This window comes from Tachypleus tridentatus, chromosome 6 (assembly GCF_004210375.1).
Source record: "Tachypleus tridentatus isolate NWPU-2018 chromosome 6, ASM421037v1, whole genome shotgun sequence".
NCBI lineage: Eukaryota > Metazoa > Arthropoda > Merostomata > Xiphosura > Limulidae > Tachypleus > Tachypleus tridentatus.
Window position 1 is genome coordinate 85,576,254 of NC_134830.1, and position 26,735 is coordinate 85,602,988.

Consider the following 26,735-nt stretch of genomic DNA (forward strand, 5'->3'; position numbering starts at 1 on the left):
GGATGGGCAGCTATTCTCTTCTGCTTCACCCATGAACTCCATGGATTAGAATCAGGGCTTACCCTGGACTAAATTTTTCTGTAGCCAGGCTATTAGCCAAATGATTTTTTTGGTAGTCAATTTTAGCCAGATAGATTTGATCCATATCCAACCCTCCAGCCAGTCACATACGATAAGACAGTCAAAGAATAAATGACAACTAAGTTCTTATCATACATTTTATTTCAATGAATTTATCATTTATCAAATTTATTATAAAACAACAGTTTCACAGTTACAAAGTTCAATGTTTTTCACACACAAATCATTACAATAATGACATGGGAAGACGAGTCACTAAATTAAAAGTAACTGTTATTACATGCTGCTAAACAAGGGTCTCTCTAGACTTGCAAACCAGGGAGAAGTTTTGCTCTAATTTTACAAAATTATGGAAAAGTTTACAGTCAATAGCATTCTTTTCTTCTATAATATAATCTGTATAAGATGACTTTTCCTTGAGCTTACGAAGGGTGAGGTTTGGTCTGTTTTGATAAGTGGCAAGGACTATCTTGTCACTTCTCCCAAGTCTCTCTAGTGAGAGCCCTGCTTAATAAAATATATATCATCACTCAAACATCACCAAACTAAACTTGACAAGTTTCAGTAATATTCGTGCTAAAAATCTGAACACAAATTCATGACAAAATGAAAAAATATATACATGCCTTGAAGCATGTCATTTTGTTGTGCCTTACTAATCATTTACAGTTACAACTGGTGCCTTTGTTTCAATGATTACATTAGAATACGTCTGTTCTTTTTTGTACTCCAGATCTTAAAGGCACATTTAAAATCAAAATTTCCAGTGTTTGGACCATCTATTGACAGACACATGATATTTTCCAGGTTTCTAGTACTCATTGAATTCCTCAGACACGTTTTTATCAAATTCTGCTTACTAAAACCTCTCTCACAATCAACTGTTGAAACTGAAGCTACCAGCAGTCTCTCTGCCAGTTCTGCACTTGCAGGAAAGGACTCTCTGTATTTTACTGCAAAATTGCAGAAACTTTTAATGTCTGTTACAGACTTGCTTCCACTTTCAAAAGTAGATCTAGCAAATTTTGAAAATGATTTCAATTCTTGTTTTGTTCCCTCATGGTCAAAGGTTGACAAATAATCATTGATTGTGTCAATGTCTGCTGAAATGTCCGTGTCTTTGACTAATGTGTGGCTAGGACACCTGGTACAAATTGCTTTAGTCTAGTAACTACCCCAGACTTTGACCCAACCATCAAAGCAGCACCATCAGAGCTGACACTACATAAGTTTTTCACTTCAATACCTTTCTCTGATAACATACTAATGACTTTTGTTAAAATGTTCTCAGCATTAGCTTTGTAAAGTTTACAGATTCCAAGGAAATAGGTCTGTGGTGTCACTGTACCGAACTGATCCATCTCTAGTACACAGATGTAGCTGACAAGGTTCTGCTTACTGAAATGTCTATACTTTCATCAATCATGATGCTGAATTTTCCATTTTTGGCTAGTTTGTTTTTTAAATTTTCTCTCAACACTTCTGCCATACAATCTTAGAAGTCACTAATACTGTTGTTGTGTTCATAAGTAGTATGTTGGTCTACTACCAGATGCTGGAGCTGTGTTGCACCCTGGAATTAAAACAAAAAGAATAAATACATAAATAAATAATTTGTGGGAGTAGTAACTCTAGAACATGAATACATAACTCAGTAACAAATTTCATCAAGAACAACAGAGAAATTCCACTTGTAAAACATTAACTGATAATCCTTCAACAATTTAAGTACATAAAAACTGTATTATATACATAATAAATAATTTGTGAGATTAGTAATTGTGGAACATGAATACGTAAATCAGTAACTATAACAACTTTTTCATTAAGAACAATAAATAAAATTCACTTGCAACAAGAACAAAAAAACTGTATTGTATACATAATAACTTACCTGCATCATACATAGTCTATTTAGATGTGGAATTAGGAAACTTGGTAGGTCATGCTTTGCTGCAAAGTAAACATTGTGCATTGCAGCTATGATGGCAGTCTCACTTTTGTTTGTGGCTGAGACTGTGGCCTTAGTCATCGCTGTAGACAGCTTGGACGCCTCCATTGCATCTCTGTGGTCTGAAATAAATGATAAAAAAATGAATTACCTCATGCATCACAACATCTTTTTAATGTAATAACACTGCTAAAGTATTAGGAAATAAATTGACATGGGCATATTCTTTTTATTATATTTAATAATTTTATAAGTTTAACTATCCAAATAAGTCTCAACATTTACTCAGTCAATAAATACCTTTTGTTTTCTGATGCTTGGTTAGGTTGTCTTTTTTCATCACTGCACAACCAGTTGTGAAAGTGTTTGAGTTCTGTATTTTAATGCACAATGTGCAAAACATTTGCTTTGTAGAGGCTTCATATTTGAGCCAATTAAATTCATTCAACCATTTTTCTTGGAACGATCGTGAACTGTCAGTTTCAGATTTGGATTTTTTTGATAGAGGCATCAGACAACTTTCACTGTCTAAGGGGCGTTTGGCCTGCGAAGAAGCCATTCTGAGATCTGATGAATTCGCTGCATATTGGCTCAATTTATAGAGAATCTTTCCACTAATTAACATTTAGTTTTTTACAAGTACGTGTTTATTATGGTACTAATCCAGTAACCGCTTTTAATTAAACTTACCAGCCAAGCCATGCGCCATTAGATAATGTAATTACATGCGTGAAAGCCATCACAATCTTCGTGGTCGTTCTTTAATTATAGCGCCACTAATCAACCACATATAAATGAGTTATTCGTGTCAAGCCGTTACGTTGCTGTTGATTGAACAATTTTTCACACGTTTGTCGATCCTGACCATGACCTTGCACGAATGTAGACGGGTTATTGATTTTTATCTGCTTACCGCATACTTGCATTAAAAAAACGTTGATGTAGTGAACCAGTCTAGCATTTTGTAAACAAACAGTGTTTCACCGGTATATTTGCAAATTTCAATTTTTCTTTGCCAAAAAACAAAAATAATAGCCATTGGCGAATATAGTGAGCGACAGCGTGAGCCCTGAGAATGGTCTGGAAGAGGCATATTAATAAAATAAATATATCCAAAAAAGAAATCTCTGAGTACCTATGTGGAACACAATCTCAACAGCATGCAGTTAGTGGCCATAAACAGTATAACTGTTAAGTCATCATGGCCTTACAGTGCCTATTTGACTATTTTAAGTATACCTGGAGAGACACCACTTGCAACAGAATGTGATTCAACAAGAAAAGAGGAATATGCCCATAAGAGGAACATGTATATAATTTACCTAGTGACATCCTCTGAAAAATGGCAACAAGTGGAAGACAATAAGTTGATGAGGAAGAAACAGTTACATGACACAGAAAGTGAACTGAAGAATTTCTTTCAACGAATGATGGAATGAGATGCCAAGGAAAAAGTAAGGTGCCTAATCTGATGAAAAGACAGCTAGAAGAAATTATAAGAAAAAAGTGACAAAGGAGAATAAGCAAAAACTGAGCCCAATTGGTTGTTTGTTTGTTTGGTTGGTTGGTTGGTTGGTTGATTTAGTGTTTTATTGCACAAACAGCTAGGCTATCTGTGCCAAACATCCTGTAAAAAGTTAAAAGTAAATTTAGTGAAATTAAGGTAAAACAAAACAAAGTTTAAAAAACACATAAACAGCATAAAACCAATGTTTACATCTAGTCTACAAGTCAATAAAAAAAACTACAGTAATTCAAATTGTTAATGACATTCTGTAGCATAACTGTAATAATCATAACTCATCAAAAAGACATTAACAGATAAGTACAAAAACCACCGTCAGTCACCTGAAGTTGGCTTTTCCCGTCCTGGTTCCGAGTTATTTGACGTTATGGCCATTTTCAAAAAGAAAAGTAATAAAAAGGTTTTAAAAAACGTGGAGCAAAATAATAATAATAACTAGCCAGGATGACTAATGTATAGTTCAAACAGCAGCATTAGTCATCTGAAGTTGGCCTTTCCAGTCCTGGTATTGAGGTACTTAATGTTATGGTCAGTTTCTAATTTCAAATTGAACAAGATGAACTGTGATTTCTAAAAGAGAGCCACAATAAAAAGGTGTAATGTATAAATTAAAAAACTTAAATGGCATTAAAAAGATTAATGGCCTTTAAAAATCTAAAAACATTACCAAGGTGGACATGGTCACCATCACCAATAACACGGTCTAACATTATGAACAAACCTTGGGACACAACATGCTTAAAATGGTGCCATCGTTGAGAGTCGTAATAATGACAAGAAAGTAAAATGTGGCTTATTGTGATCTCAGTGTTACACAAACTACACACTGGTGCACCAGTTCTTGATAAAAGAAAACGATGAGTTAAAAAACTGTGACCAATGCGTAGTCTAGTAAGAACTTTCTCTTTCCAATCCTTACAGAAGGAAAATGGCCAAAGTCCAATGCGGGGTTTTATTTAGAAAAGCTTGTTTTTGCCTTGCTCACTTCAAGTCAACTGCCAGCTGGCACGAAGCCGAGCCTTTAACACAGAACCATAGTCCAGGTATGGGACAGGTACAGCGGTGATAGTGCCAAAGCAGATAGACTTAGCTACAGTGTCAGCAGGTTATTCCTGCAAATATCAAATACAAGTAGAGGTTAAAGAGAAATGGACCAGTTGGTTTTAAATATCAGTGAGAACAGAGCAAGAACCAACATGAAGCGATTCCATGGCCAGTAGAGAACTAAGCAAGTCAGTATAAATAGTGCAGCTTGAGTACTGCTTAGCTTCTACATGATCCAGGACAAGAGAAATGGCAAATAATTTACCAGTAAACACAAAATCTGTAGAGGGGATTCTGCGTGCAAGCACTGAACCACAACAAACCATGGCAGAGCCCACACAGTCACTTGATTTCAAACCATCTGTATAAACAGGAATGGAAGGATGGTTCAAAAGATGTTCAGCAAATAGCAGACAGTATTTCCAATCGTGAGGGTCTCCTTTTCTCAGATAACTTAAAGATAGGTCACAACTGGGGACTGTAAGAAGCTATGGTGGGATGGGCTGACCAGTGGATACAGCACTGTTATCCAAGGACAGACCCAATTCATCCAACTGCACCTGGATATGAAGGCCATAAAGAGCAATGACAGACCATTTGTTCTGAAAAAGCACAGCCCACTGAGGAATGAAAACACAACCCCAGGTGGGATGCTTTGGTAAGGAACAAAGTTTCGAAGCATATAGTAAAGACAATTGCAAATGGAAGAGGTGCAAAGAGGTTCATGAGACTCTATGTATAAGCTCTGGACTTGGTCCTTGACGATGAATAGAGTCAAGCATCTTTAAGGCCGATGGTCTGATGGAGCCATAGACCAGTAATCTATACTCGAGTTTGATTGAATAAGAGCACGATACGAGGTCTGTTAAAAAAATACGCAGACTAACGTCATAAAACAAAATGTACTTTATTTAGAAGTTACAGGTCTGGGACCCCTTCAAAGTACTCTCCTCCCCAACACACACACTTATCCCAACGGTGTTTCCACTTGTTGAAACAGTCCTGGTACGCTTCTTTTGTAATGTCCTCCAGCTCCTTCGTCGCATTTGCCTTAATCTTGGGAATCGTCTCAAATTTTCTTCCTTTCAAGGGTCTTTTGAGTTTGAGGAACAAGAAAAAATCACAAGGAGCAAGGTCAGGTGAGTAGGGGGGATGGGGAAGAACAGTGATTGAGTGTTTGGCCAAAATCTCACAAGTTCTGAGGGCTGAATTTCGCAGCAATGCGGTGCATCTTCAATTTTTCGGTCAAAATCTCGTAACAAGATCCAACTGATATCCCACACTCTTCAGCAAGCTCCCCGACAGTCAGACGTCGATTTGCCCGCACCAGGGTGTTGATTTTGTCGATGTGTGGGTCGTCAGTTGACGTAGAAGGACGTCCAGGACGCTCATCATCTTCAATGGACTGTTGACCATCCTTAAAATGTTCATGCCACTTGAAACATGCCGTATGCTTCATAGCAATATCACCGTAAGCCATGTTAAGCATACCAAAAGTTTCAGTCGCAGATTTTCCAAGTTTAACACAAAATTTCACAGCAAGTCGTTGCTCCTTCAGATCATTCATTCTGAAATCCACCAAACGAAAAAATTGCACCTCACTTAAAACCGTGTAGCTAATACACAAGTGAAGATATCTGCAATCGGGAAAGAGCGTCATAATCAGCTGATCTGTGCAAACCTAGCGACACCAAGCAGATTCCCCTGGAACCAACTGGAGCTGCACAATTCAAACAGTCCACTTATTTTTTGAACAGCCCTCATATATCTTTAGCACAGAATGTTAATCCACTCCCAAGTGGTGGAAGAGAGGACACAGAGTATATTCAATGCTCTTTTACATATGACCCATAGCTGCTTGATGTGTGGTATAAAAATCAGCTTACGGTCAAAGATAATTCACAAGAACTTTGTCTCAGGGACCACAGGCAGCACAACTTCACGGAGTTTGGGATCAGGGTAAATACGGTTTCAGAGAGAGAGAGAAGGTAAAGCCATTTGCTGTGGTCTACTTCACTAAACAATTGAGGGCAGTCTGTAGCTGCCGCTTAATATACCTCATGTTCAACAACTGACATGAGATATGAAAGTTGTCAACATAAAGCCCGTTTGCAACAGTGAGTGATTGATGTTTCAAGTCAAATCAGGTGGTCCATGGTGGAGCGCCATCATCACAACCCACACTGGGTGGGCAAGGGAAGATTGTTTGATTCGAGAAACCAAATAAGATGCGCATTAACCATCCTCTCTAAGGTCTTACAGAGACAGGTCATCAAAGCAATTGGACAGTAGTTTGAAGGAATCTAAAGATCCTTCTCAGGCTTGGAGAAAGGTGGGACAATAGCCTGGTGCCAAGCATCAGGAATAACATTCTCCTACCAGATCTAGTTAAAAACAATCAGAAGAATCTCAAGAGAAGCAGGAGATAAACGATGTAGCATATCATAGAGTATATCATCAGGTCCAACTGATGTACTGCAAGACTGATGAAGGACCAGTTTTAAGTTCCACCAGTGTAAAGGGATGATTAAAGTCATAGAGACAATCAGCTCAAAAGGAAAAAGGCGATTGCTCTGCCCGAGTCTTAATGGCTAAGAAGGTGGAAGAAGAAGCAGAAGTGCTTGATACCTGGCAAAAGCTTTCACTTGGAGTATCGGCAATGCTCAGGGTATCAGCTACTTCCTGACCATCAGAGAGCAAGATCAAGAGGTGGACTGAGTTATATTGCCCACTGACCTTCTGAATCTTGTCTCATATAACTTTGGAACTGGTGGTAGAAGATATGCTGGTTGTGAACTTAATCCAAGATTCCTTCTGGCTTTGACGTCTTACCCATCGAGCATGTGCTCAGGCCCTCTGGAAAGTGATACGGTTCGAGAGTGTGGGATATCTACAAAAAGTATTCAAAGCTTTCACTTGGAGTATCAGCAATGGTCAGGGTATCAGCTACTTCCTGACCATCAGAAAGCAAGATCGAGAGGGGGACTGAGTTATATTGCCCACTGACCTTCTGAATCTTGTCTCATATAACTTTGGAACTGGTGGTAGAAGATATGCTGGTTGTGAACTTAATCCAAGATTCCTTCTGGCTTTGACGTCATCGAGCATGTGCTCAGGCCCTCTGGAAAGTGATACGATTCGAGAGTGTGGGATATCTACAAAAAGTATTCTAGTTTCGTTTTTGAACCTTCTATGCCATGTGGCAGGCAGGATTCCACCATGGATGAGGATATAATTGAAAACATGTCAAGGTTTTAGGAATACATTGAGCAGCTGCTTGTATAATAAAGTCACTTACTGCTGCCACACGGTCATCTACTGATGGATTGCAGACAATGGTACGATCAAGGTACAATAGGTGTTACAGATGTTGAAGATTGCTGCTCAGAATCTTCAAGCCATGGTCTTTTACCTAAGGACTGTTCTTTCACTATTTTATTTAATTTTCTATTTGGAGGACACATAATAAAAAAATAATATTTTGGTGTCCACTGACCCCACCTATCATGAAGCCCTATCAGGGGATGCATTACAATGCCAGGGTTTCCTGAGCACTATACCCAAACACCAGCATCAGATACAATGTCCACAACACCTGTTGAGAATATCCAACACTGGTACTTGGTTGACCCTAGCCCATGTGGACCAGCCAACTGACCCAAGGGTGGCCACCCCAAGGCCATCTAATCTATAGGAATTCAAGGCCAAAGTGGTGTGTTAGGGTTGGACCCTCAACCACCAGGATCCTCTCCTCCCCTTCACAGGTTGCCATGCATAGCAAACACGTGGGTGGATGTTTAGGTCCCAGAGGAGGCAAACTGATGTCCCCTCACCACATACAGGAATCCACACCGAGGGGAAACCCAATTGGTAAGAAAAGAAGAAGAAAGGTCACAAGTAGAGAATAGTTGCCATGAAATGAAGAAGTAGGAATGGTCACCATAGAAGGAGGCCATGCAAGCAATATAACAACAAAGAGCATGTAGAAAACACAGAGGTCTATCTGGAACAGACCAGGAATATAGATGGAAAATGGAAAGAAAAATAGCAAAGAGAATAAATCACCCTCACAAACTGCAGAAATTTTGGGAAACAACACATCATTCCAGATAAAGGAAAGCATATGAAACACCTAACCCAAACACCAATGGCAGAAAAATATTCCATTTATGTTGATAAATGGGAAAGGAAGGAAAAACAAATGGAACATGCTAAAAAGGGAGTGACTTGCTGTGACAATCTAGATCTCCTCACTAATGACTGAATAAAAACCATGCATAAAGATGAAGGGTAGGAAGAGCTGGATGAAACGCTGGTGACTGATGAAGATGTAGAAGGGACAAAATAAAAAGTAGTGGTGGAACTAACTGGAGCTGGAGCAGTCATGGAAACCATGGCTATGTCAGCAAGTACAAAGCAATCAGAAAAACTTGACATGGAGTGGTGTAGATGATCAAGAAAATGAAATGGGTGAGAGGATACAGAGGGCAATGGAAAACATGAAGATAAATTCTGTCCTGTTGAAAAGGTCAATCCGTGACTAGGTTAAATGCACCCAGAACATGACATGCAAAGGGACATATACTAAGCATGTGTGCCCCAAAGAAAACAGATCCAAGGTCTGACCACAAAGAGAATGAGAATGGGTGTAATTCCAGGAAGTTGATACAGTAAGACCTCTTAGCTGGAAATCACAGATCTTAAACTTTCTTCTGATTGACCCATACCCCCTAGCCTTGGAGGGGTGCATCCATGAAGACATGCAAATTTAGATGAAGGGGAGGAAGCAGAACACCTGCTGACATGCAGGCCCTGTCCAGCCACCAATTAAAATTGTTGACAAGAGAAGAAAGGGAGATAGGAATATCCAAGGGATTCCACTCAAGGTTCCACTGGTCATGCACGTGCTCAACTCAAGAGGATAAGGGTTTCCATAAAAGGCCACATCCTCAACTCAATAATAAGAGCAGTAACAGTGGAAGCAAAAGCTCTATTGAATGGAGTCAAAGAAAAGAAGGTAATGCCCAAATGAGATGAGTATTGAAAAAGGCACCCAGGTGGACAAAATATAAGGTACGTATAAAAAATGACTTCTTTAACTTGATCAATCAAACCACATGAGCTGTCTCCAAAAGAAGCAGATGAGTGTGGTAGGCGGAATCCTGTTCAGAATGAGCCAACAGAAACCAGCCATCCATGAAACAGTTTAAGTGCAACCCCAGGACATGCATATGTCAGGCAAAAGCCTTTACCACTCAACAAAAGGTATACAGGGTCAAAGCAAGCCCAAAGGATAGGGTGATGAACAAATAGAAGATAGTTTCTTGACCAATGAGATAAAGGAATAAGCAGATAAGTATAATAAAAATATGCAGAAGGCTGAGGTACATGTTTGATGGCTTTCTGGAAGAGAAGATTCAGAATTGCCTCAAACATAAATTGACTGGTGGTAAGATCCTGATGCAATGGAAAAGATGTGGACACTTTTAAGATAATGGAGGAGGGAAAATGAAGTCTCTTGGATAACATGCAAATAACTCAAAGATGTGTGGAGAAATCATGCCACAGGGAAACAAAATTAATAAAATGAGCCTCCACTGCCCCAGAACTAACAAAGTAGTCACCAGTTACATGTCCTTCTACATCAAATAATACAACAAGTGGGGGGAACCTACATATGTAGAATCTGGTAAAAGCTGAGAAGTAGCAGGTCAAGAAACAGAAATAAAGAATTGTCTAAGCTTAGAATGAGACAAATGGTCAATCAAAGGTTAAGAGGTCAATTGCTGTCTTACTGATTCCACATTGGATCCTAAAGTCTCAGAAACATCTCCAAAAACAGACCATTGGAGAATAAAAGCCATACAGGAGACCTAAAAATAAGTAGATGTTAAACAAACTTGACAGAATATAGCATCTCTAAGCAAAAGGTCCCTTACAACAGAGAAACCACATGTGTAGGGCAAGACCTGAAGAAGACAAATGTGCCAACACAGAGATAAGCTGGGAGAGGGTATCTCTCAAAAAACCCTCAGAATCTCAGTGAAGCACCTGGTAATCGAGGTGTACAAGTATCAAAGAATAGTTGAAAGGGTAAGATGAAGGCAGGAAAACTGGAGATAGGATAAGTGAGCAGTGTCTCCCCCCTCCTACACACACACACACACATCGGGGCTATTCCAACTACTGAAAATCAAAAAACTGATTCAAAACCTATAGAGAACAAGGCATGCTAGAGTCTCATATATCTGAGACACTATATGCTGTGCATGAACCCTAGTATCTGAGGAAAGGGGAAAAACAAAATACTGAAAGGAGAAGGTATCATGTAACAAGGAAGGAAGAAAATTATAAGAAATCAGAGAAATTAATAAAACAGGACATACCTGAATAATCATGTCCTAAAGAGACATACAGCCTGCTGGTTCTACAATAGGAGTACAGAAAGACATGAAAAAAATTAGCTGGAAGAAAAACACTCTGTGTGACACTCAGGTCACAATAAGCCACATTTTACTGTTTTGCCATCATGATTTTTAATGACAGCACCATTTTAGACATGTTTTGTTCCAAGGTTTATTCATAATGTTAGTCAGTGATATTGGTGATGGAGACACTGTCCGCCGTAGAAATGTTTTCAGTTTTTTAAAAGGCCATTAATCTTTTTAATGCTATTTAAGTTTTTTAATTTATAAACATTTAGTAATCAGTGTTATTGGTTTTCATTCATTATAAGTATTCATATCTTATGTTAATAAGTGTTAATACAATGTATATATTTTGACATAGAAGAGGATTCAGCATCATTTATTCCTTGCTTAACCTGTAACTTTCCTCAAGTTGGTTAATTTGTGTACCCACTCATGACTGCATACTTGGGATTGGAAATAAATCCATTCTAATTGGAGTTTTGTTGCCCAAAACAACGATCTCCATTCCCATGACAGAGCAGCCTGTTACACTTCAAATATGAAAAGTAAAAAAAAAGGTTGCTGATTTTTTTCATGTTCCTTTATAGTTGCTAATCTAGTTAGCACAAAATTATGACCTAATGTATTTTTTTCACATTTGTGACACACAAGAACTCAATAAGGTTAACATAAAAACAATGATCAAGCCTTTCAGGTTTTCTGGAAAATGTCAATTTGTTTTAAATATCAGCCATAAAAATGTAATTGTTTCTACATTCCTTCTTAACTTAAGTTACAACCAGAATGAGATAGAATGATAATGTAAGACTTTAACCTTACATTTTGAGACAAGGTCAAGGTCAATTTTAGTTGAAACAGTGTGACCAGCTGTCAACATATCAACAGTAATTTTAGTGTTTCAGGGAAGGTGTTTCCAGGAGAATCTTTCAAGGAACATTAAACTGAATTGCTTGTGTGTGTGTGTGAAAATTAGACAGCAGAAAAGTTAGAAGAAACTAGCTTTGCTATTCACCAAGAACAGGTGAATTATTTTATATTTATTATAAGCAATTCACAACAACTGTGACTTAGCTACAATAGGATATTCTGATTGGAAGCATACAATGAAAAACTTAAACAGTCATGAAAACTGTCCATTGCATAAGGAGTTTACTTGGATTCTAATAAAACAAAGAATCACCAGTGAACACACTGATAAAAGATTAACAGGACAATATGAATCTGAATCAGTGATGTTGAGAAAACCCACTTGTAGAGAAATATATATGTAAAAACAGCTCGTTTGAGTGGAAAAAATATTTTACGTAGAGGAGCAAACAACGTTTCGATCTTCTACATAAAAAATTTCTTCAACCCAAACCAGCAGTTTTTACATTATATTTTTCTCTACAAGTGGGTTTTCTCGTCAGCACTGATTATTAGTTCTTTGAAATGTGACGTAGTTAAAAATTATTATGGGTATTAAATAAACTCCTGAATTAGGGTTGTATAGTCGAGTGAGTCCCTTTACACATCTTAAGATATCTTCTTTCATCATTTCTAAGTCAGAATACCGATAATTTGAAACAGCAATATATGGGTTTTCACACTTTATAGCTAAAGCCAAAAAATGTTTCAGTGCTAATGGTAAAGGTATAATTCTATACAGTTTAAACATAATACCTGTTGCTTTTAAGGGTAGCTTTATAAAACTTTCTTAACTATCCTTTACTGTACAATGACGATGACCAAAGAAGGTTGAAACGTTGTTCACTCCTCTATGTAAAATATTTTCTCAACCCAAACAAGTTGTTTTTACATATATATTATATGAATCTGAGAAAAGTATTGGCATAAGGTTCTTACACAAGTACTTAGCCTCATAAAACAGCTCTTGATACGAAGTTTATCTTTTTGCAAAAGTGATTAACTGGTAGGTTCTGTCCATCATGGCATCAATCAAAACAGTCAATGGCCAAGTTCATTTTTAAACTAATGGAGGGTTCACTCTCTCACATAGTATTTAGAGTTGTGTACAAGCAAGTAGCTAAAAAAAAGCTACTAAATCCCTTCAAAGTTTTGAAGTACAGAATGTATTGTACCTTCATCTCACAAGCAGTTACAAATAAAGCTGTGAGAAGTGGTTAATTTGGAACTGAGAGAAAAAGTTAAATTCATCTCAGTGGATCCAAATGTTAAATGAAGGCATGTCATGGGTATTCACCATGAGATCCCTAATGAACACTTAAAACCAAGAGTTAGTTCAATATAGAAAAGTGTTCATAATAGTTTGCAAAACATACAAGGAATTTTCCTGAATATATTAATAGTAAATTAAGGAGTTAAAATAGACATGGCAAATGTCATCCCAAATTTCATCACAAGTAAGAAATCACAGGAAGATGGTAAGTTATCCCAGAATGGTAAAAATTACACGTAAGGTAACAAGGAATTGGTCACTTTAATGCCACCTATAATGTAGCTATCTGCAGATGGTGTAACCTACTGGAACATGAATCCATAGATTGTCAAATTGGCTGCATGAAGTGCAAGGGAAATCACAACTTTAGTTTGCCAGAAAAGAACATACACTATGGTCATTGGTCCTAGCCCAACTATTATTAACAAAGAATGTTTAAAATAGAAAATAAATTAAGCAATAAGTAGAGTAGAAAGTGAAAAAGACGATGCAGTTGAGTTAATGAGTACAATGTTGCCATGGGCACAAAATAAATTGAAACATGTCATATGTCTTTTTGCTAAACAGTAAAAAATTCACCAAAAGATCAGTTTTGTCTAAAATAGAACCAGAACCAAGTGAAAATCCCAGGTATATACTTCAGTGCACAAAACCCACCATAAATTAACCAGAATATTTTAACAGATAAGTTAAGCAAAACAAAAGAACAATGGCACGAAAAAAATCTCTCTATTCTCCAAAGCACAAGCAAAACTTGTATATGTAGGTAAGGAAATTAAAGAAAATAAAGCAACTTACAGGTATATATATTTAATCAAACAAACCAAAACTAATAAAAGGGGAAGTTATCTTCTCCCTGAAAAGGTAGGCCTAGGTAAAATAGAATTTGGATAAAAAATTACATGTAATGTAATACAGTCAGAAAACTCAAAAGCTCATTTCACAGTCTACCTCTCAGACTATCACAGTAGACTTTCTAATAACACAGTTTAACCTCAGCATGCAGTAACAACACCAGTGTACTACAAATTTAATCTAAGAAACCTCATTCCAACACTATAAAACAATAAGAAAAGTTTAAATCAAATGGAATCCAAAGAAATCTATAACCTTGTGTTAAAACACTGTCACCCTAAAGTACACACAAATTACAGTACCACTGATGGGGAAAACATTTGGGAAAGGGTGAATTTGAAATGTCTGGAACCATCACAGTGGGGCCAAGCATGGAAAATAGCCCATAAAACTGTCTCAGTCAGAACAAAACTGAATAAGCTTCAAATAACTGCTTCTTTCACACTTATATGAAGACCATAATGCATACTATGTATGAATGTGCTAAATCTGCAGCTTTATGGAGAATATTTGTCTTCATTTTTGACAAAATACATCACATATAGAATGGTTATTTTCTGTCTTTCTGTCCCTGTTACAAAATTTCATGTGTTTTTTTCTTTTCTGTACTTCCAGGAGAGTGTAAAGTGCAGATCAGGAAGTCTAGATGTAGAGAAGTCTTCCCACATACAAGGGAAGAGGTTAATAGACTTCTTAGGAAGATCATAAGAAATGTCCATCTATGCCTGAAATCTAAGTGCCTTCCACTCAGCAAGAAAGATTTCTTCAAGAATTGGAATTTAGAGTCCTCCTGTATTTGCCATTTCATAGGAGGTGCCTTTGTTCTCATGTTTTGACACCAACACTAACTCTAGCTACAATGTAATTGGTCACAATGTTATAGCTCATCCTCTTCTTTTATCTGTGATTGATGCACCAATGTATGGTCTGTGTGACACTCAAGTCACAATAGTCCACATTTTGCTGTTATGTTTTTGTTAGGATCTTGAGCTATGACACCATTTTAAACATGTTTTTACCATGGATTCACCCCTAACATTGAATAGAGTCATTGGCAATTGTTACACTGCCTGCCTCAGTTGTGCTTTTAAATTTTTAAGAGCCATTGGCCTTTTTAATTCTACTCAAGTTTTTTAATTCAAAAACTTTGTTTTAACACAATTTCTTTTTGTGTACTTTAATAATTTTACTTTTATTTTTAATTTCTTTATCAGTTGTGTGGCACAAATAACCTATTTGTTTTGTGCCGCCAATGAATGCCAACCAACCAACCAAATAACTACTATCAATGGATAAATGCACAGAACCTGAGTTCATAAGCATGCACAACACCTCACCATCAGTAGTGGGGCTGGTATGCTGTGCTTTTCTTCCTTTGGTCACAATGTTATAGCTCATCCTCTTCTTTTATCTGTGATTGTATAGCCGAGCCAGGTCAATATCCTCTTTCCAATCCTTACAGAAGCAAGACAGCCAAAGAGCAGCAGAAGGTTGATCTGAAAAATCTTGTTATCATGTTGCTCACACAAAGTCAATTGCCAACTTGCATGGAGATGAGCCTTCGATACAAGACCATAGTCCATGTTCAGGACAAGCAAGGCCATGACAGCATCAGGAATTACAGACTTAGCTCAACTGTCAGTAAGCTTGTTCCTGCACATACCAATGTAGCGTGGTATCCAGAAGAACTAGAAAGAAGTGGATGATAAAGAGAAACGGAATAGCTGGTTTTGAATATCCACTAGAACCAGGTAAGAACTAATGTGAAGCAATTCCAGGGCCAGTATATAGCTAAGCGAGTCAGTATAAAAGGTACAGTTGGTGAACTGCATAGCTTCTACATGATCCAAGACAAGAAAAATGGTGTACAATTCAGTAGTGAACACAAAAACTGTAGAAGGGATCCTGCATACAACCACCAAACTAGAACAAACCATGACAGAGCCCACAGTCACCTGATTTCAAACCATCAATGGAAAGGATGGTTCAAAAAATATTCAGCAATTAAAAGACATTACTTCCAATCAAAAGTATCTGCCTTCCCCAAATGATACAAAGAAAGGTCAGATTTGAAGATGGTAATAAACCATGCTTGGATGGGCTAACTAGTGAAGACAGCAATGTCATCCAATGTCAAACCTAATTCCAAATTGTATCCCGAATGTCTTTGGAACTGGTGGTAGAGGAGGTGCTAAATGTGTAATTACTCTATGATTCCTTCTGGCTTTGACATTTTACCTACCAAGCATGTGCACATGCTGATATAAAATGATGATGTTTGAAAGTGTGGGATACCTGGGAAGTGTATCCTAAGTCTGTATTTGAGCCTTCTGTGCCATTTGGCAGACAGGATTCTACCATGGATGAGGATACCATGAAAAGTGTCAAGATTTTAGGAATACACTAAACAGCAACTTGGACAATATAGTCAGTCACTGCTGCCATGCAGTCATTTACTGATGACAGCAAGATCAAATTCTGAGAGAACAGTAAAAGAGGGCCAGTTCATGTGATCCAACTTCGATCGAGTCACACTGGTTGGAGGGAAAATTATCACTACCCCATGGGTCACTCTCAAACCTCCAAGAAGAGTAAAAGAAAAATGAAGGGGAGCAGATAAAGAGATCAACAGTGGTAAAAAACTGACTAGGTGAATGAAAATAAGTATAAGAACCAGCACTGAAGAAAGAAAGGTTTTGATCAAAGAGCACACACAGTATGGAAAGACCCCTCCCATCAATATCAGCACCACTCCAGAGGGGATTACGTCCATTAAAATCCCCCAGAATTAAAAAGGAAAATGGCAACCATTCAATAAGAGCATCAAAGACTGATTGATTATAATTCTCTCCATGAGACAGATAAAGAGAACAAACAGTGAACAAGAAATCATGGATGGCTATGGCCTCTAAGGGTGTATCAAGTAGCAAAGACAGGGCAGAGAGATGTTCACTGACCACCAGTGCCACCCCTCCAAGCACTCATTCATCACATAACCTGTCATTTCTGTACAAAGAATGTGGCTGCATTAGCAGGTTTCAGAAATATTTCTTGTAAAACAAGACACAGAGGATGAGAAGAATCAACCAAATCCTTAAAGTCATCTATATTTCAACAAAACCCTGGTAGTTCCACTGTTTCAAAGTGGCCATTTTTACTTAGTTGGAAAAGAACTTGGCAGAGAGCCCTTCTGTTTTTAACCACATTAATTTTACTTTATTGGAAGAAGGTCTGTCAGCTTCTATGGATCCTGCTCTGGGTCAAGCAAGCAGGTCTCAGTCTGTAGACGAAGATTCCAGTGATTGAGGGTGTGAACGAATAATCTTTCTGCATCTGAGAACCAGAGAAAATATCTAAACCTGAAGCCAAAGGGAATAGATCGAGGGAGCCACTGTAAGGAATAGTGGAAACATAGATGGGAATAGATGTAGACTCACCAAATCTTTTAACCATGTAGGGCAAAAGACTTCGGATGCTTTGAGAACGAGTCTGTTGGAGATACAGAGAGATCTGTCTGCATTCACACTGTAGTGGTAAAATGGACCAGCATATGCCTGAGATGGAGTGGAGACAATAACTTTCAAGCCTCTGGATAGGAAATATTGTTCACAGTCTTCAAACATTGCATCTCTTTCTCCTCCATCCATAACAAGAATCTTTGCCACCATAAGGACATGATGTCTTCCAGTGACCGAACTACTGACACTGGAAACATCTGAGAAGGTTTATATTATATGGACATACCTTATAATTCAGATAACCCATCTTGACTGTGGCAGGTAGGCATGGTGATATAAATGTCAAAATAAGAACATCTGTAGGCAGCATTATTCCATCCTAATGAGTGGAGATAAGGCGCACTGCAGAAATGCCTTCGGTGGAGAAACTAGCAAAGGTCTACAACTTAGGAATATTTTTTAAATCCATCTCAACAATAATTCCTTTTTGAGGAATTCAAAGTAGCATGCTGAATAACTTTGATGGGTATGTCCCCAATGGCCTTCAATTTCAAGAGGAGTTTAATATGTTATGGTGTAGACATTTCCACCAAAATGTTTCCAGAGTGCTACTTCCTAACTGACTTGGGGAAGTAAGCAAGTCCCTTTAATCCCTTTTGAATAAGAAAGGGAGACATCTGCCCTAAGGATTTTTCATATAATGAATGCAAAATGAGAAATCTATGTACATAAACCAACTATGATGGTGATTATTGAACAAAGTCATCCATTAGTGGCAGTTTACCAATTATGTTTTTTTCTCAATTTTATTGATCTTCTTTTTCTTCATGGATGAGGGTATGCATAATAAAGAAAGAACACTTCAGTGCCAACTGCCCCTACCCACCATGGAGCCCTACTAGGGGACATATTGAATAACCAAACAAGGACACTGCAGCAATGCCAGGATTTCATGAACACTATATCTAAACACCAGCATCAGACAATGTCCACAACACTTGTTGAAAATGTCCAACACTGGTACTGAGTTGATCATAGCCTAACTGGACCAGCCGACTGACCCTGGAGTGGGTTGCTCCAAAGCTGTCCATCTACAGGAATTGAAAACCAAACTGAAATGTTGGGGCTGGACCCCTCAATCACAAGGTTCCAATTCTCTCCTTCATGGGATGGATATTTAGATCTCAGAGGAGGTAAAATGAAAGTACAGAACTTTCTCTAGGAGGGCCCATTATGTACAGGAATCCATCTTAAGGGGCCATTGATAATAACCATGCACTCTGTCTATATGTAAATTTCAAGTTATGTTCTCTTTCCTGTTTTCTGGCTTTTCCTAATTAAAAAATGGAGAAAAAAGAAAACTTATAGAACAGCTATCAAATCCAATAAAATAAAAACAAAAATTCTATCATGAATGGCCAAGTGGTACATCATTGCAAATTCACCTGTAAAGCTCTACAATTAAAATCTGTAGTTCTGAAAACAAAATAAAACCTAAATAAGAATAAGTAGTGTGACCCACCTCTGTTGGCAAAACAAAGTCACAAAAAGTATGATTATCATATAAGTACTTTCCTTACAAGGTTTTGTATTTGTGGTTACTGCATTTCCATCACCTCCTCCAGACAGAGACTTATGGAAGAGCCCCTCAGAACAGCTCAGCTGAGATAAGAGGGAGAAGACCTCTTTCCCACTCATCTAAGCATAAAGAAAACATCTGTGTGATTCTATTCCAAGCTTAGTCTTGAGACATTTAGAGCATGTTTTAACAGAATACAGACTTTTCATGCTATGATTAGGAGTGTAGAGAAAACACTCACATCAAACAGTTGCTACCTGTTTCAAGGTATTTAACATTATGGCTATTTTCTAATTTCAAATCGAACTAGATGCACTTTGATTCTTAAAAGGTAATCACATTAAAAAAAGATCTAATTTATAAATTAAAAAACTTAAATAGCATTAAAAAGATTAATGGCCTTTAAAAAACTGAAAACATTTCTACGGTGGACAGTGTCTCCATCACCAATATCACTGACTAACATTATGAATAAACCTTGGAACAAAACATGTCTAAAATGGTGCTGTCATTAAAAATCATGATGGCAAAACAGTAAAATGTGGCTTATTGTGACCTGAGTGTCACACAGACAATACATTGGTGTATCAGTCCCAGAAAAATACAGGACCATAGTCCATCTATGGAACAGGCACAGCAGTAATACTGCCAGAAAAGCTAGACTTAGCTGCTGTGTCAGCAAGCTCATTTCCATGAATACCAACATGGTCTGGTATCCAGAAGAACTGGACAGACATAGATGTTAAAGAAAAATAGGTAAGTTGGTTTTGAATATCAGCAAGAATAGGGTGAGAAATGATGTGAAGTAATTCCAAGGCTAATAGAGAGCTAAGTGAATCAGTATAAATAGTACAGTTCATGTACTGCATAGCTTCTATGTGATCCAGGGCAAGAGAAATGGCATACAATTAGGCAGTAAACACAAAAACTGTAAAGGGGATTCTGTGTGCAACAACTGTATCACAGCAAACAATGGCAGAGCCAACAGGGTCATCTTATTTTGAATGATCTGTATAAATGGAATGGAAAGATGGTTTGAAAGATGTTCAGCAAATAGAAAGCTATACTTCCAATCAGGAATATCTGCCTTTTTCTGATGACTCAAAGAAAAGTCACATTTGGGGATAGTAATTAGCCATGGTGGGATGAGCTGATTTGTGAATACCTCAACATTGTATCATAAACTTTTTCAAGGTCAAATATAAAGAAACAAGATGTTGTCATTCGATAAAGGTTTCCCTGATTGATGTTTCTTGTCAAATCAGGTGGTCCTTGGTGAAGCACAGTCACTGGAACCCACACTGAGTGAGTGAAAGGAGGTTGTTTGATTCAAGGAACCAAACAAGCCAAGCATTAACCATCCTCTCCAAGATCTTACAGAGACAGCTCGTCAAAGCAATTGGACAGTAGTTCAAAGGGATCTTGGGATCCTTCCTAGTTAAGGGAATGGGGGTTATAATAGAATGATGCCAAGCATCGGGAAAAAATTCTCCTGCCAGATCTGATTAAAAACAATCAGAAGAATAGCAAGAGAGGCAGGAGAGAGATGGTGCAGCATCTCATAATGAATATCATCACGTCTGACTAATGTACTACCAGACCAATCAAGAGCAAGTTTTAAGTTCCACCAGTGTTAAGGGGGCAATTATATTCATAGAGACAATCAGCCTAAAAGAAAAAAGGAAATTCTGCCCATGTTTTGATTACTGAGGAGATGGGGGATGAAGCAGAAGTGCTAGATGCATGAGAAAAGCTTTTGCTGAGAGTACTGGAGATGCTCTGGGTATCAGCAACTAACTGGCCATCAAAAAACAAGACTGAAATGAGGTATAAGTATGCTTGCCACTAACCTTTCAACTATAACTTTGTAACTGGTGGTAGAAGAAATGCTAAAGATGTATTTAATCCAAGATTCCTTCTGGCTTTGATGTCTGACCTGCCGAGCATGTGCACAGGCCTGCTGAATTGCAATGTGGTTTAAAACTGTAGGATATCTATAAAAGGTATCCCAAGCCTGTTTTTGAACTTTTCTTGTGATGTGGCAGGCAGGATTCTACCAAGGACGAGGATACTGTGGGAAACGTATTGAGGTTTTAGGAATAAACTGAGTAGCTGCCTGAACAATACAGTCTGTTACTGCTGCTACACAGTCATCTATTGATGACTTATACACAATGACAGGATCAAATTCTGAGAGAGTGGAGAAAGAAGGCCAGTTAGCCTGATCCAACTTCCATCGAGGCACATGTGTTAGTTGCCAACGACCACAGCCAATCTCTCTCAAAATGTTAGGAAAATTATCACTGCCCCATAGATTACTGTTGACTTTCCAAGAAAAGTAAGTGAAAAGGAAGGAGAACAGATAGAAAGATCTATAGCAGTAAAAGACTGACTAGGTGCATGAAAATAAGTATAAGAACCAGTATCAAAGAGAGACAGGTTGTAGATCAAGAGCATATGCTCTATAGCATGACCCCCTCCAATCAATACTAGCACCACCCCAAAGGAAATTATGTCCATTACAATACCCAATAGTAAAAAGGGGGGTGGTAACTGCTCAATAAGGGAATCAAGGTCTAACTGATTATAGATCTCTTCAGGAGACAGGTAGAGACAACAAATAGTGATGTATAGCCTAAGGAAACACAGATGGCTACAGCCTCCAAGGGTGTATCAAATGACAAGGACAGGGTGGTTGGTTGATTTAGTGTTTTATGGCACAAAGCAGCTAGGCTATCTGTGCCAAACGTCCGGTAAAAAGGTAAAAATAAATTAAATGTAGTAAAATACATAAAAGGAAATGAAGGTTAAACAAAACAGCATTGAAAAACAGAAAAAGCATAAAACCAATGTTGACATCTAGTCTACAATGTTAAGAGAGAAAGCAGCGCAGAGTAAGAGAAGTTGTAAAGGACTTTCTCTAGCATAATGGTAATGATCATAACCCAAAAGGAAGACTAACAGGTAAGTACAAGAACCACTGTCAGTCACCTGAAGTTGGCCTTTCAAGTCCTGGTTATGTGTCATAACAGCCATTATCAAAAGGTAAAGTAATAAAACTTTTAAAAACTTGTAGCAAAATCATAATAATAATTAGCCAAAGGTCCAGTAAAAACGTAAAAGTAAAGTAAATGTAGTAAAATTCATGAAAGGAAATGAAGTTAAAAACAAAACAGCAATTAAAAACATAAAATGGCATAAACCAATGTTGGCATCCAGTCTACAAAGTTGTAAAGGACTTTCTGTAACATAATGGTAATGATCATAACCCGCCAGGAAGACTAACAGGTAAGTACAAGAACCTGACGTTGGTCTTTCCAGTACTGGTTCCAAGTTATGTGTCATTATGGCTAGTACCAAAAAGTAAAGTAATAAAAGTGTTAAAAGACATGAAACAAAATTGTAATAACAACTCACCAGGACGACTAACAGGTAGTTCAAACACCAGCTTTAGTCACCTGAAGTTGGCCTTTCCAGTCTTGGTGTCGAGTTATTTAATATTCTGGCCATTTTCCAATTTCAAAGTGAACTAGAGAGATCGAAACTCTTCAAAGGGAACCACAATTAAAAAGGTGTAATGAATAAATATCACACACTTAAATAAAATTAAAAAGATTAATGGCCATTAAAAAACTAAAAACTTTAACAAGGTGGACAGTGTCACCGTCACCAATAACACTGTCAATGTTATTGCCTAATGGATTACTGTCCCATGAAAAATGGGAGAATAATGAAGGGGAGCAAACCCAAGAGATCAACAGCAGTAACGGACTAAGTAGATGCTTGAAAATAAGTAGAAGAACCAGTATTGAAAAGAGAAAGATTGTAATCAGAGAGCATACACTCTACAGAGCAACCCCTCTTATCAATAATAGCACTTCCCCAGAGGGGATGATGTTCATTAGTATCCCCCAGGAGTAGAAAGGGAGACAGCAATTGTTCAATGAGAGCATCAAGGTCTGATTGATGATGTCTCTCCAGGGGACAGGAAGAGAGAACAAACAGTGTTGGTATGACCCAAGGAAACACGGATGGCTATGGCCTCCAAGGGTGTGTTGAGTGACAAAGACAGGGTAGGCACATGCTGATCAATCAACAGTGCCACCCCTCCATGTACTCGACCATCACACAGCCTCCCACAGCCTGTCATTTCTGTACAGAGAAAACTGCCGAAAGGTGACTGTATCGGCAGGTTTCAGAAATGTTTCTTGTAAGGAAAGACATACAGAATGGTAGGAAGCAATCAGTGTTTTGATGTCATCCAGATTAGAACGTAAACCTCGACAGTTCCATTGTATCAAGGTGGTCATTTTTAATGACAGGTTAGCGAAGTGGCTGGAGAACCCTTCTGTTTATGACCACGTCTTTTGTCCTTACTGTCCTTATTCAGAAGAGGTCTATCGACCTCCATGGATTCTGCCCTGGGTCGATTGGGCAGGTCTTTGTTGTTGGAAGGAGATTTTAGTGACTGAGGATGCAAACAAATGACTGTTTTGCATCTTGGGGTGGGAGAAAAAGATGTATCTGAAGAAATGCCTGTATTTGAAACCAAAGGATGTGGATCTTGGGGTTTATTGGAATGTATGGGAGGAACAGAGATGGGTGTAGAAGTTGATTCATCAACCTTTTTTAACCATGGAGGGCAAAAGGCTTTTCAATTGTTTTGAAAATGATTATCTTGGAGGCACACAGAGATATGTCTGCACTCCCACTTTAGTTGTGAAACGAAGTGCAGCAGCATATGTCAGAGATGAAGTGGCGGACAGCAATTTCCGAGCCTCAGGATAACAAATGTTACGAGTCGTCTTCAAACGCTGCACCTCTTTTTCCTCCAACCATTTTGGGCAAGAACAAAAGTAGGAAGGGTGAGAACCATTGCAGTTGACACAATATGGGTCTGTATCACAATCATAGGCATCATGGTCCTTGCCACCACAATGAGCACATGTCGGGGAACCATAACATGACGTCTTCGAGTGACTGAACTGCTGACACTGGAAACATTTGATAGGGTTTGAAATGTATGGCCATACCCTAAAATATAGATAACCTGCCATGATGACGGTAGGTGGACGAGGTGATGTAAATGTCAGAATGAGGACATTGGTCAGCATCATAATTCCGTCTTTGCGAATGGAGATACGCCTCACTGCAGAAACTCCTTAGGTGGAGAAACCAGCGAGAATCTCTGATTCAGGGATGTTCCTCAAATCACTCTCAACAATAACTCCTTGTGATAAATTCAAGGTAGCATGAGGGGTAACCTCAATAGGTACATCCCCAATTGCCTTTAAAATCAAAAGAAGTTCACTGTGTTGGGATGTGGATATTTCAATCAATATGTCTCCAGATCGAAGCTTCTTTACTGACTTTGGAGAGCCAGCAAGTCCCTGTAGTCCTGAATAAAAAAGGGAGACATTTACCCTAAATGTTTTTTATGAAAAAGAATGTAATATAAGAAAATGAGGTACGTATGTTACAGATGTGGAAGATTGCTGCTCAGAGTCTTCAAGACATGGTCATTTACCTATTGATTGTTGTTTCACTATTTTATTTAAATTTTTCGTAAGAGGATCCATAGGAAAAAGAGGAAACTTTTGGTACCTACTGACCCCACCCACCATGGAGCCCTATGAGGGGATGCACTACAATGTCATGCAAGGACAATGCAGCAACGCCAGGGTTTTGTGAGCACTATACCCAAACACCAGCATCAGACACAATGACCACAACACCTGTTGAGAACTTCCAACACTGGTACTTGATTGACTCTAGCCCAAGTGGACCAGCCGATTGACACAATGGGGCCACCCAAAGGCTGCCCATCTACAGGAATTCAAGGCCAAAGTGGTGCATTAGGGTTGGACCTCTCAACCACCAGGATCCTCTCCTCCTCTTCATGTGTCACCACGCATGGCAAACACGTGGGTGGATGTTTAGATCCCAGAGGAGGTAACCAGAAAGAACAGAACTTTCCCTGGAAGGTCTCCTCACCACGTACAGGAATCCACACCGAGGAGAGACAGAATGGACACACGATGATCAACCAGCAATGACACCCCACCATGCACTCATCCATCACATGATGTATCGTTTCTATACAAGGAATATTACTAAAGAGCGAAGTTCCACTGGATCAGAGTAGCCACTGTTATTCATGTAAAGGAGAATGTGGCAAGGAGATCTGTTTACGACCATGTTTTTTCTTTACTGGACAAAGACCTATCAACATCCAACATAGTAACACCTTGGCTGGAGAAACCAGTGAGGATTTCAAACTCAGGAATGTTTTTTAACTCCCTCTCAACTATAACTCCTCTAGAAGAATTCAAAGTTGCATGGGGAGTAACCTCAGTGGGTACATTCCCAACAACTTTTGATTTCAAAAGGAGTTTGGTATGCTGTGGTTAAGATGTTTCCACCAAAATGTTTCCAGAACACAACTTCTTTTCTGACTCTGGGGAGCCAGCAAGTCCTGCTAATCCCTTCTGAATGAAAAATAGTGACATCTGCAGCAAGGATTTTTCAGATAAGGAATGGAGAATCAGAAATCAAGGTGTATAATCTGGCTGTAATATAGACTGTACAACAGAGTCACCAATTTGTAGTTGTTTTTCGATATTCTGTTTTTCAATTTTTTCATTTTTATTTATTTTGTTAGAAAGAGGGGTATCCATAATAAAGAAGCTACATTTCAGTGCCCAATGACCCCATCCACCATGGAGCCCTACGAGGAAACACAGTACAGTGCCAAACAAAGACTCTGCAGCAATGCCAGGGTTTCATGAGCACAAACACCAGCATTAGATACAATATTCACAACACCTGTTGAAAGCATCCAACACTGGTAATTGGTTGACCCTAGTACAAGTGGACCCACCCCAAGGCTGCCCATCTACAGGAATTCAAGGCCTAAGTGGCATGTTAGGGTTGGATTCCTCAACCACCAGGATCCTCTCCTCCCCTTCACAGATCACCATGCATGGCAAACACGTGAGTGAATGTTTAAATCCCAGAAGAGGTGAACTGAAAGAGCAGAACCTTCCCTGGGAGTTCTCCTCACCACATACAGGAATCCACACAAAGGGTTGTGTCAACTGGTGAAGTGAAAATGTTACAAAATCTTGTTAATTGGAAAGTGGCTAAGAAGGTCATGTGATAACCAGCAATGATGGCTACCTAAAGTCACTTGTCAAAAGGTCATTTAAGAAAGGAAATCAGATGTGAGAGAGTAAGAATGGATTGAAGGCCACAACAAGACCAACAGTGTTAGACATATCATATACACTGGTAAACTGATGTCAAGGAACAATAAACAGAACAGGAAAATTGAGAAATCCAGCTCATCTGGCAAGGAGCTGATCAAAAACCATGCATGTATATAAAGCATTGGAAGGGAAAGATATAACATGCCCTATTATGGTTGTTTTAGGAGGGAGGTTAAGAAGGGTTGAGGAAGAGGAGGTGTCAGTAAGAGTTGGTGCAGAAGTGGAAAACATGGCTGCACTGGCCAAAGTGGTGTCACCAAGAGGATGTAAAATCAAGTGACTTATATCACTGTGAAAACACAAGGAAAACGATGGAAAGCACTGACAGCTACAGCCAATGAATAGTGAATTGGGGACCAAAACG

The 26,735-nt window shown here is 38.5% G+C and overlaps 1 protein-coding gene across 1 annotated transcript in view; it reads right to left on the reverse strand.

Annotated features, from left to right (window-relative positions):
- Window positions 1-204: 204 nt before the first annotated feature.
- The window catches only part of LOC143252948 (uncharacterized), a 33,006-nt gene continuing 6,475 nt past the window's right edge, over window positions 205-26,735 (reverse strand). The window contains exons 2-4 of the mRNA XM_076505874.1: window positions 19,105-19,222; window positions 1,976-2,154; window positions 205-1,654 (exon numbers count right to left, since the gene is read on the reverse strand). Coding sequence (XP_076361989.1) covers window positions 1,577-1,654; window positions 1,976-2,154; window positions 19,105-19,222 — 375 coding nt within the window. The 3' untranslated portion in view covers window positions 205-1,576. The remainder of the gene's footprint in view (window positions 1,655-1,975; window positions 2,155-19,104; window positions 19,223-26,735) is intronic.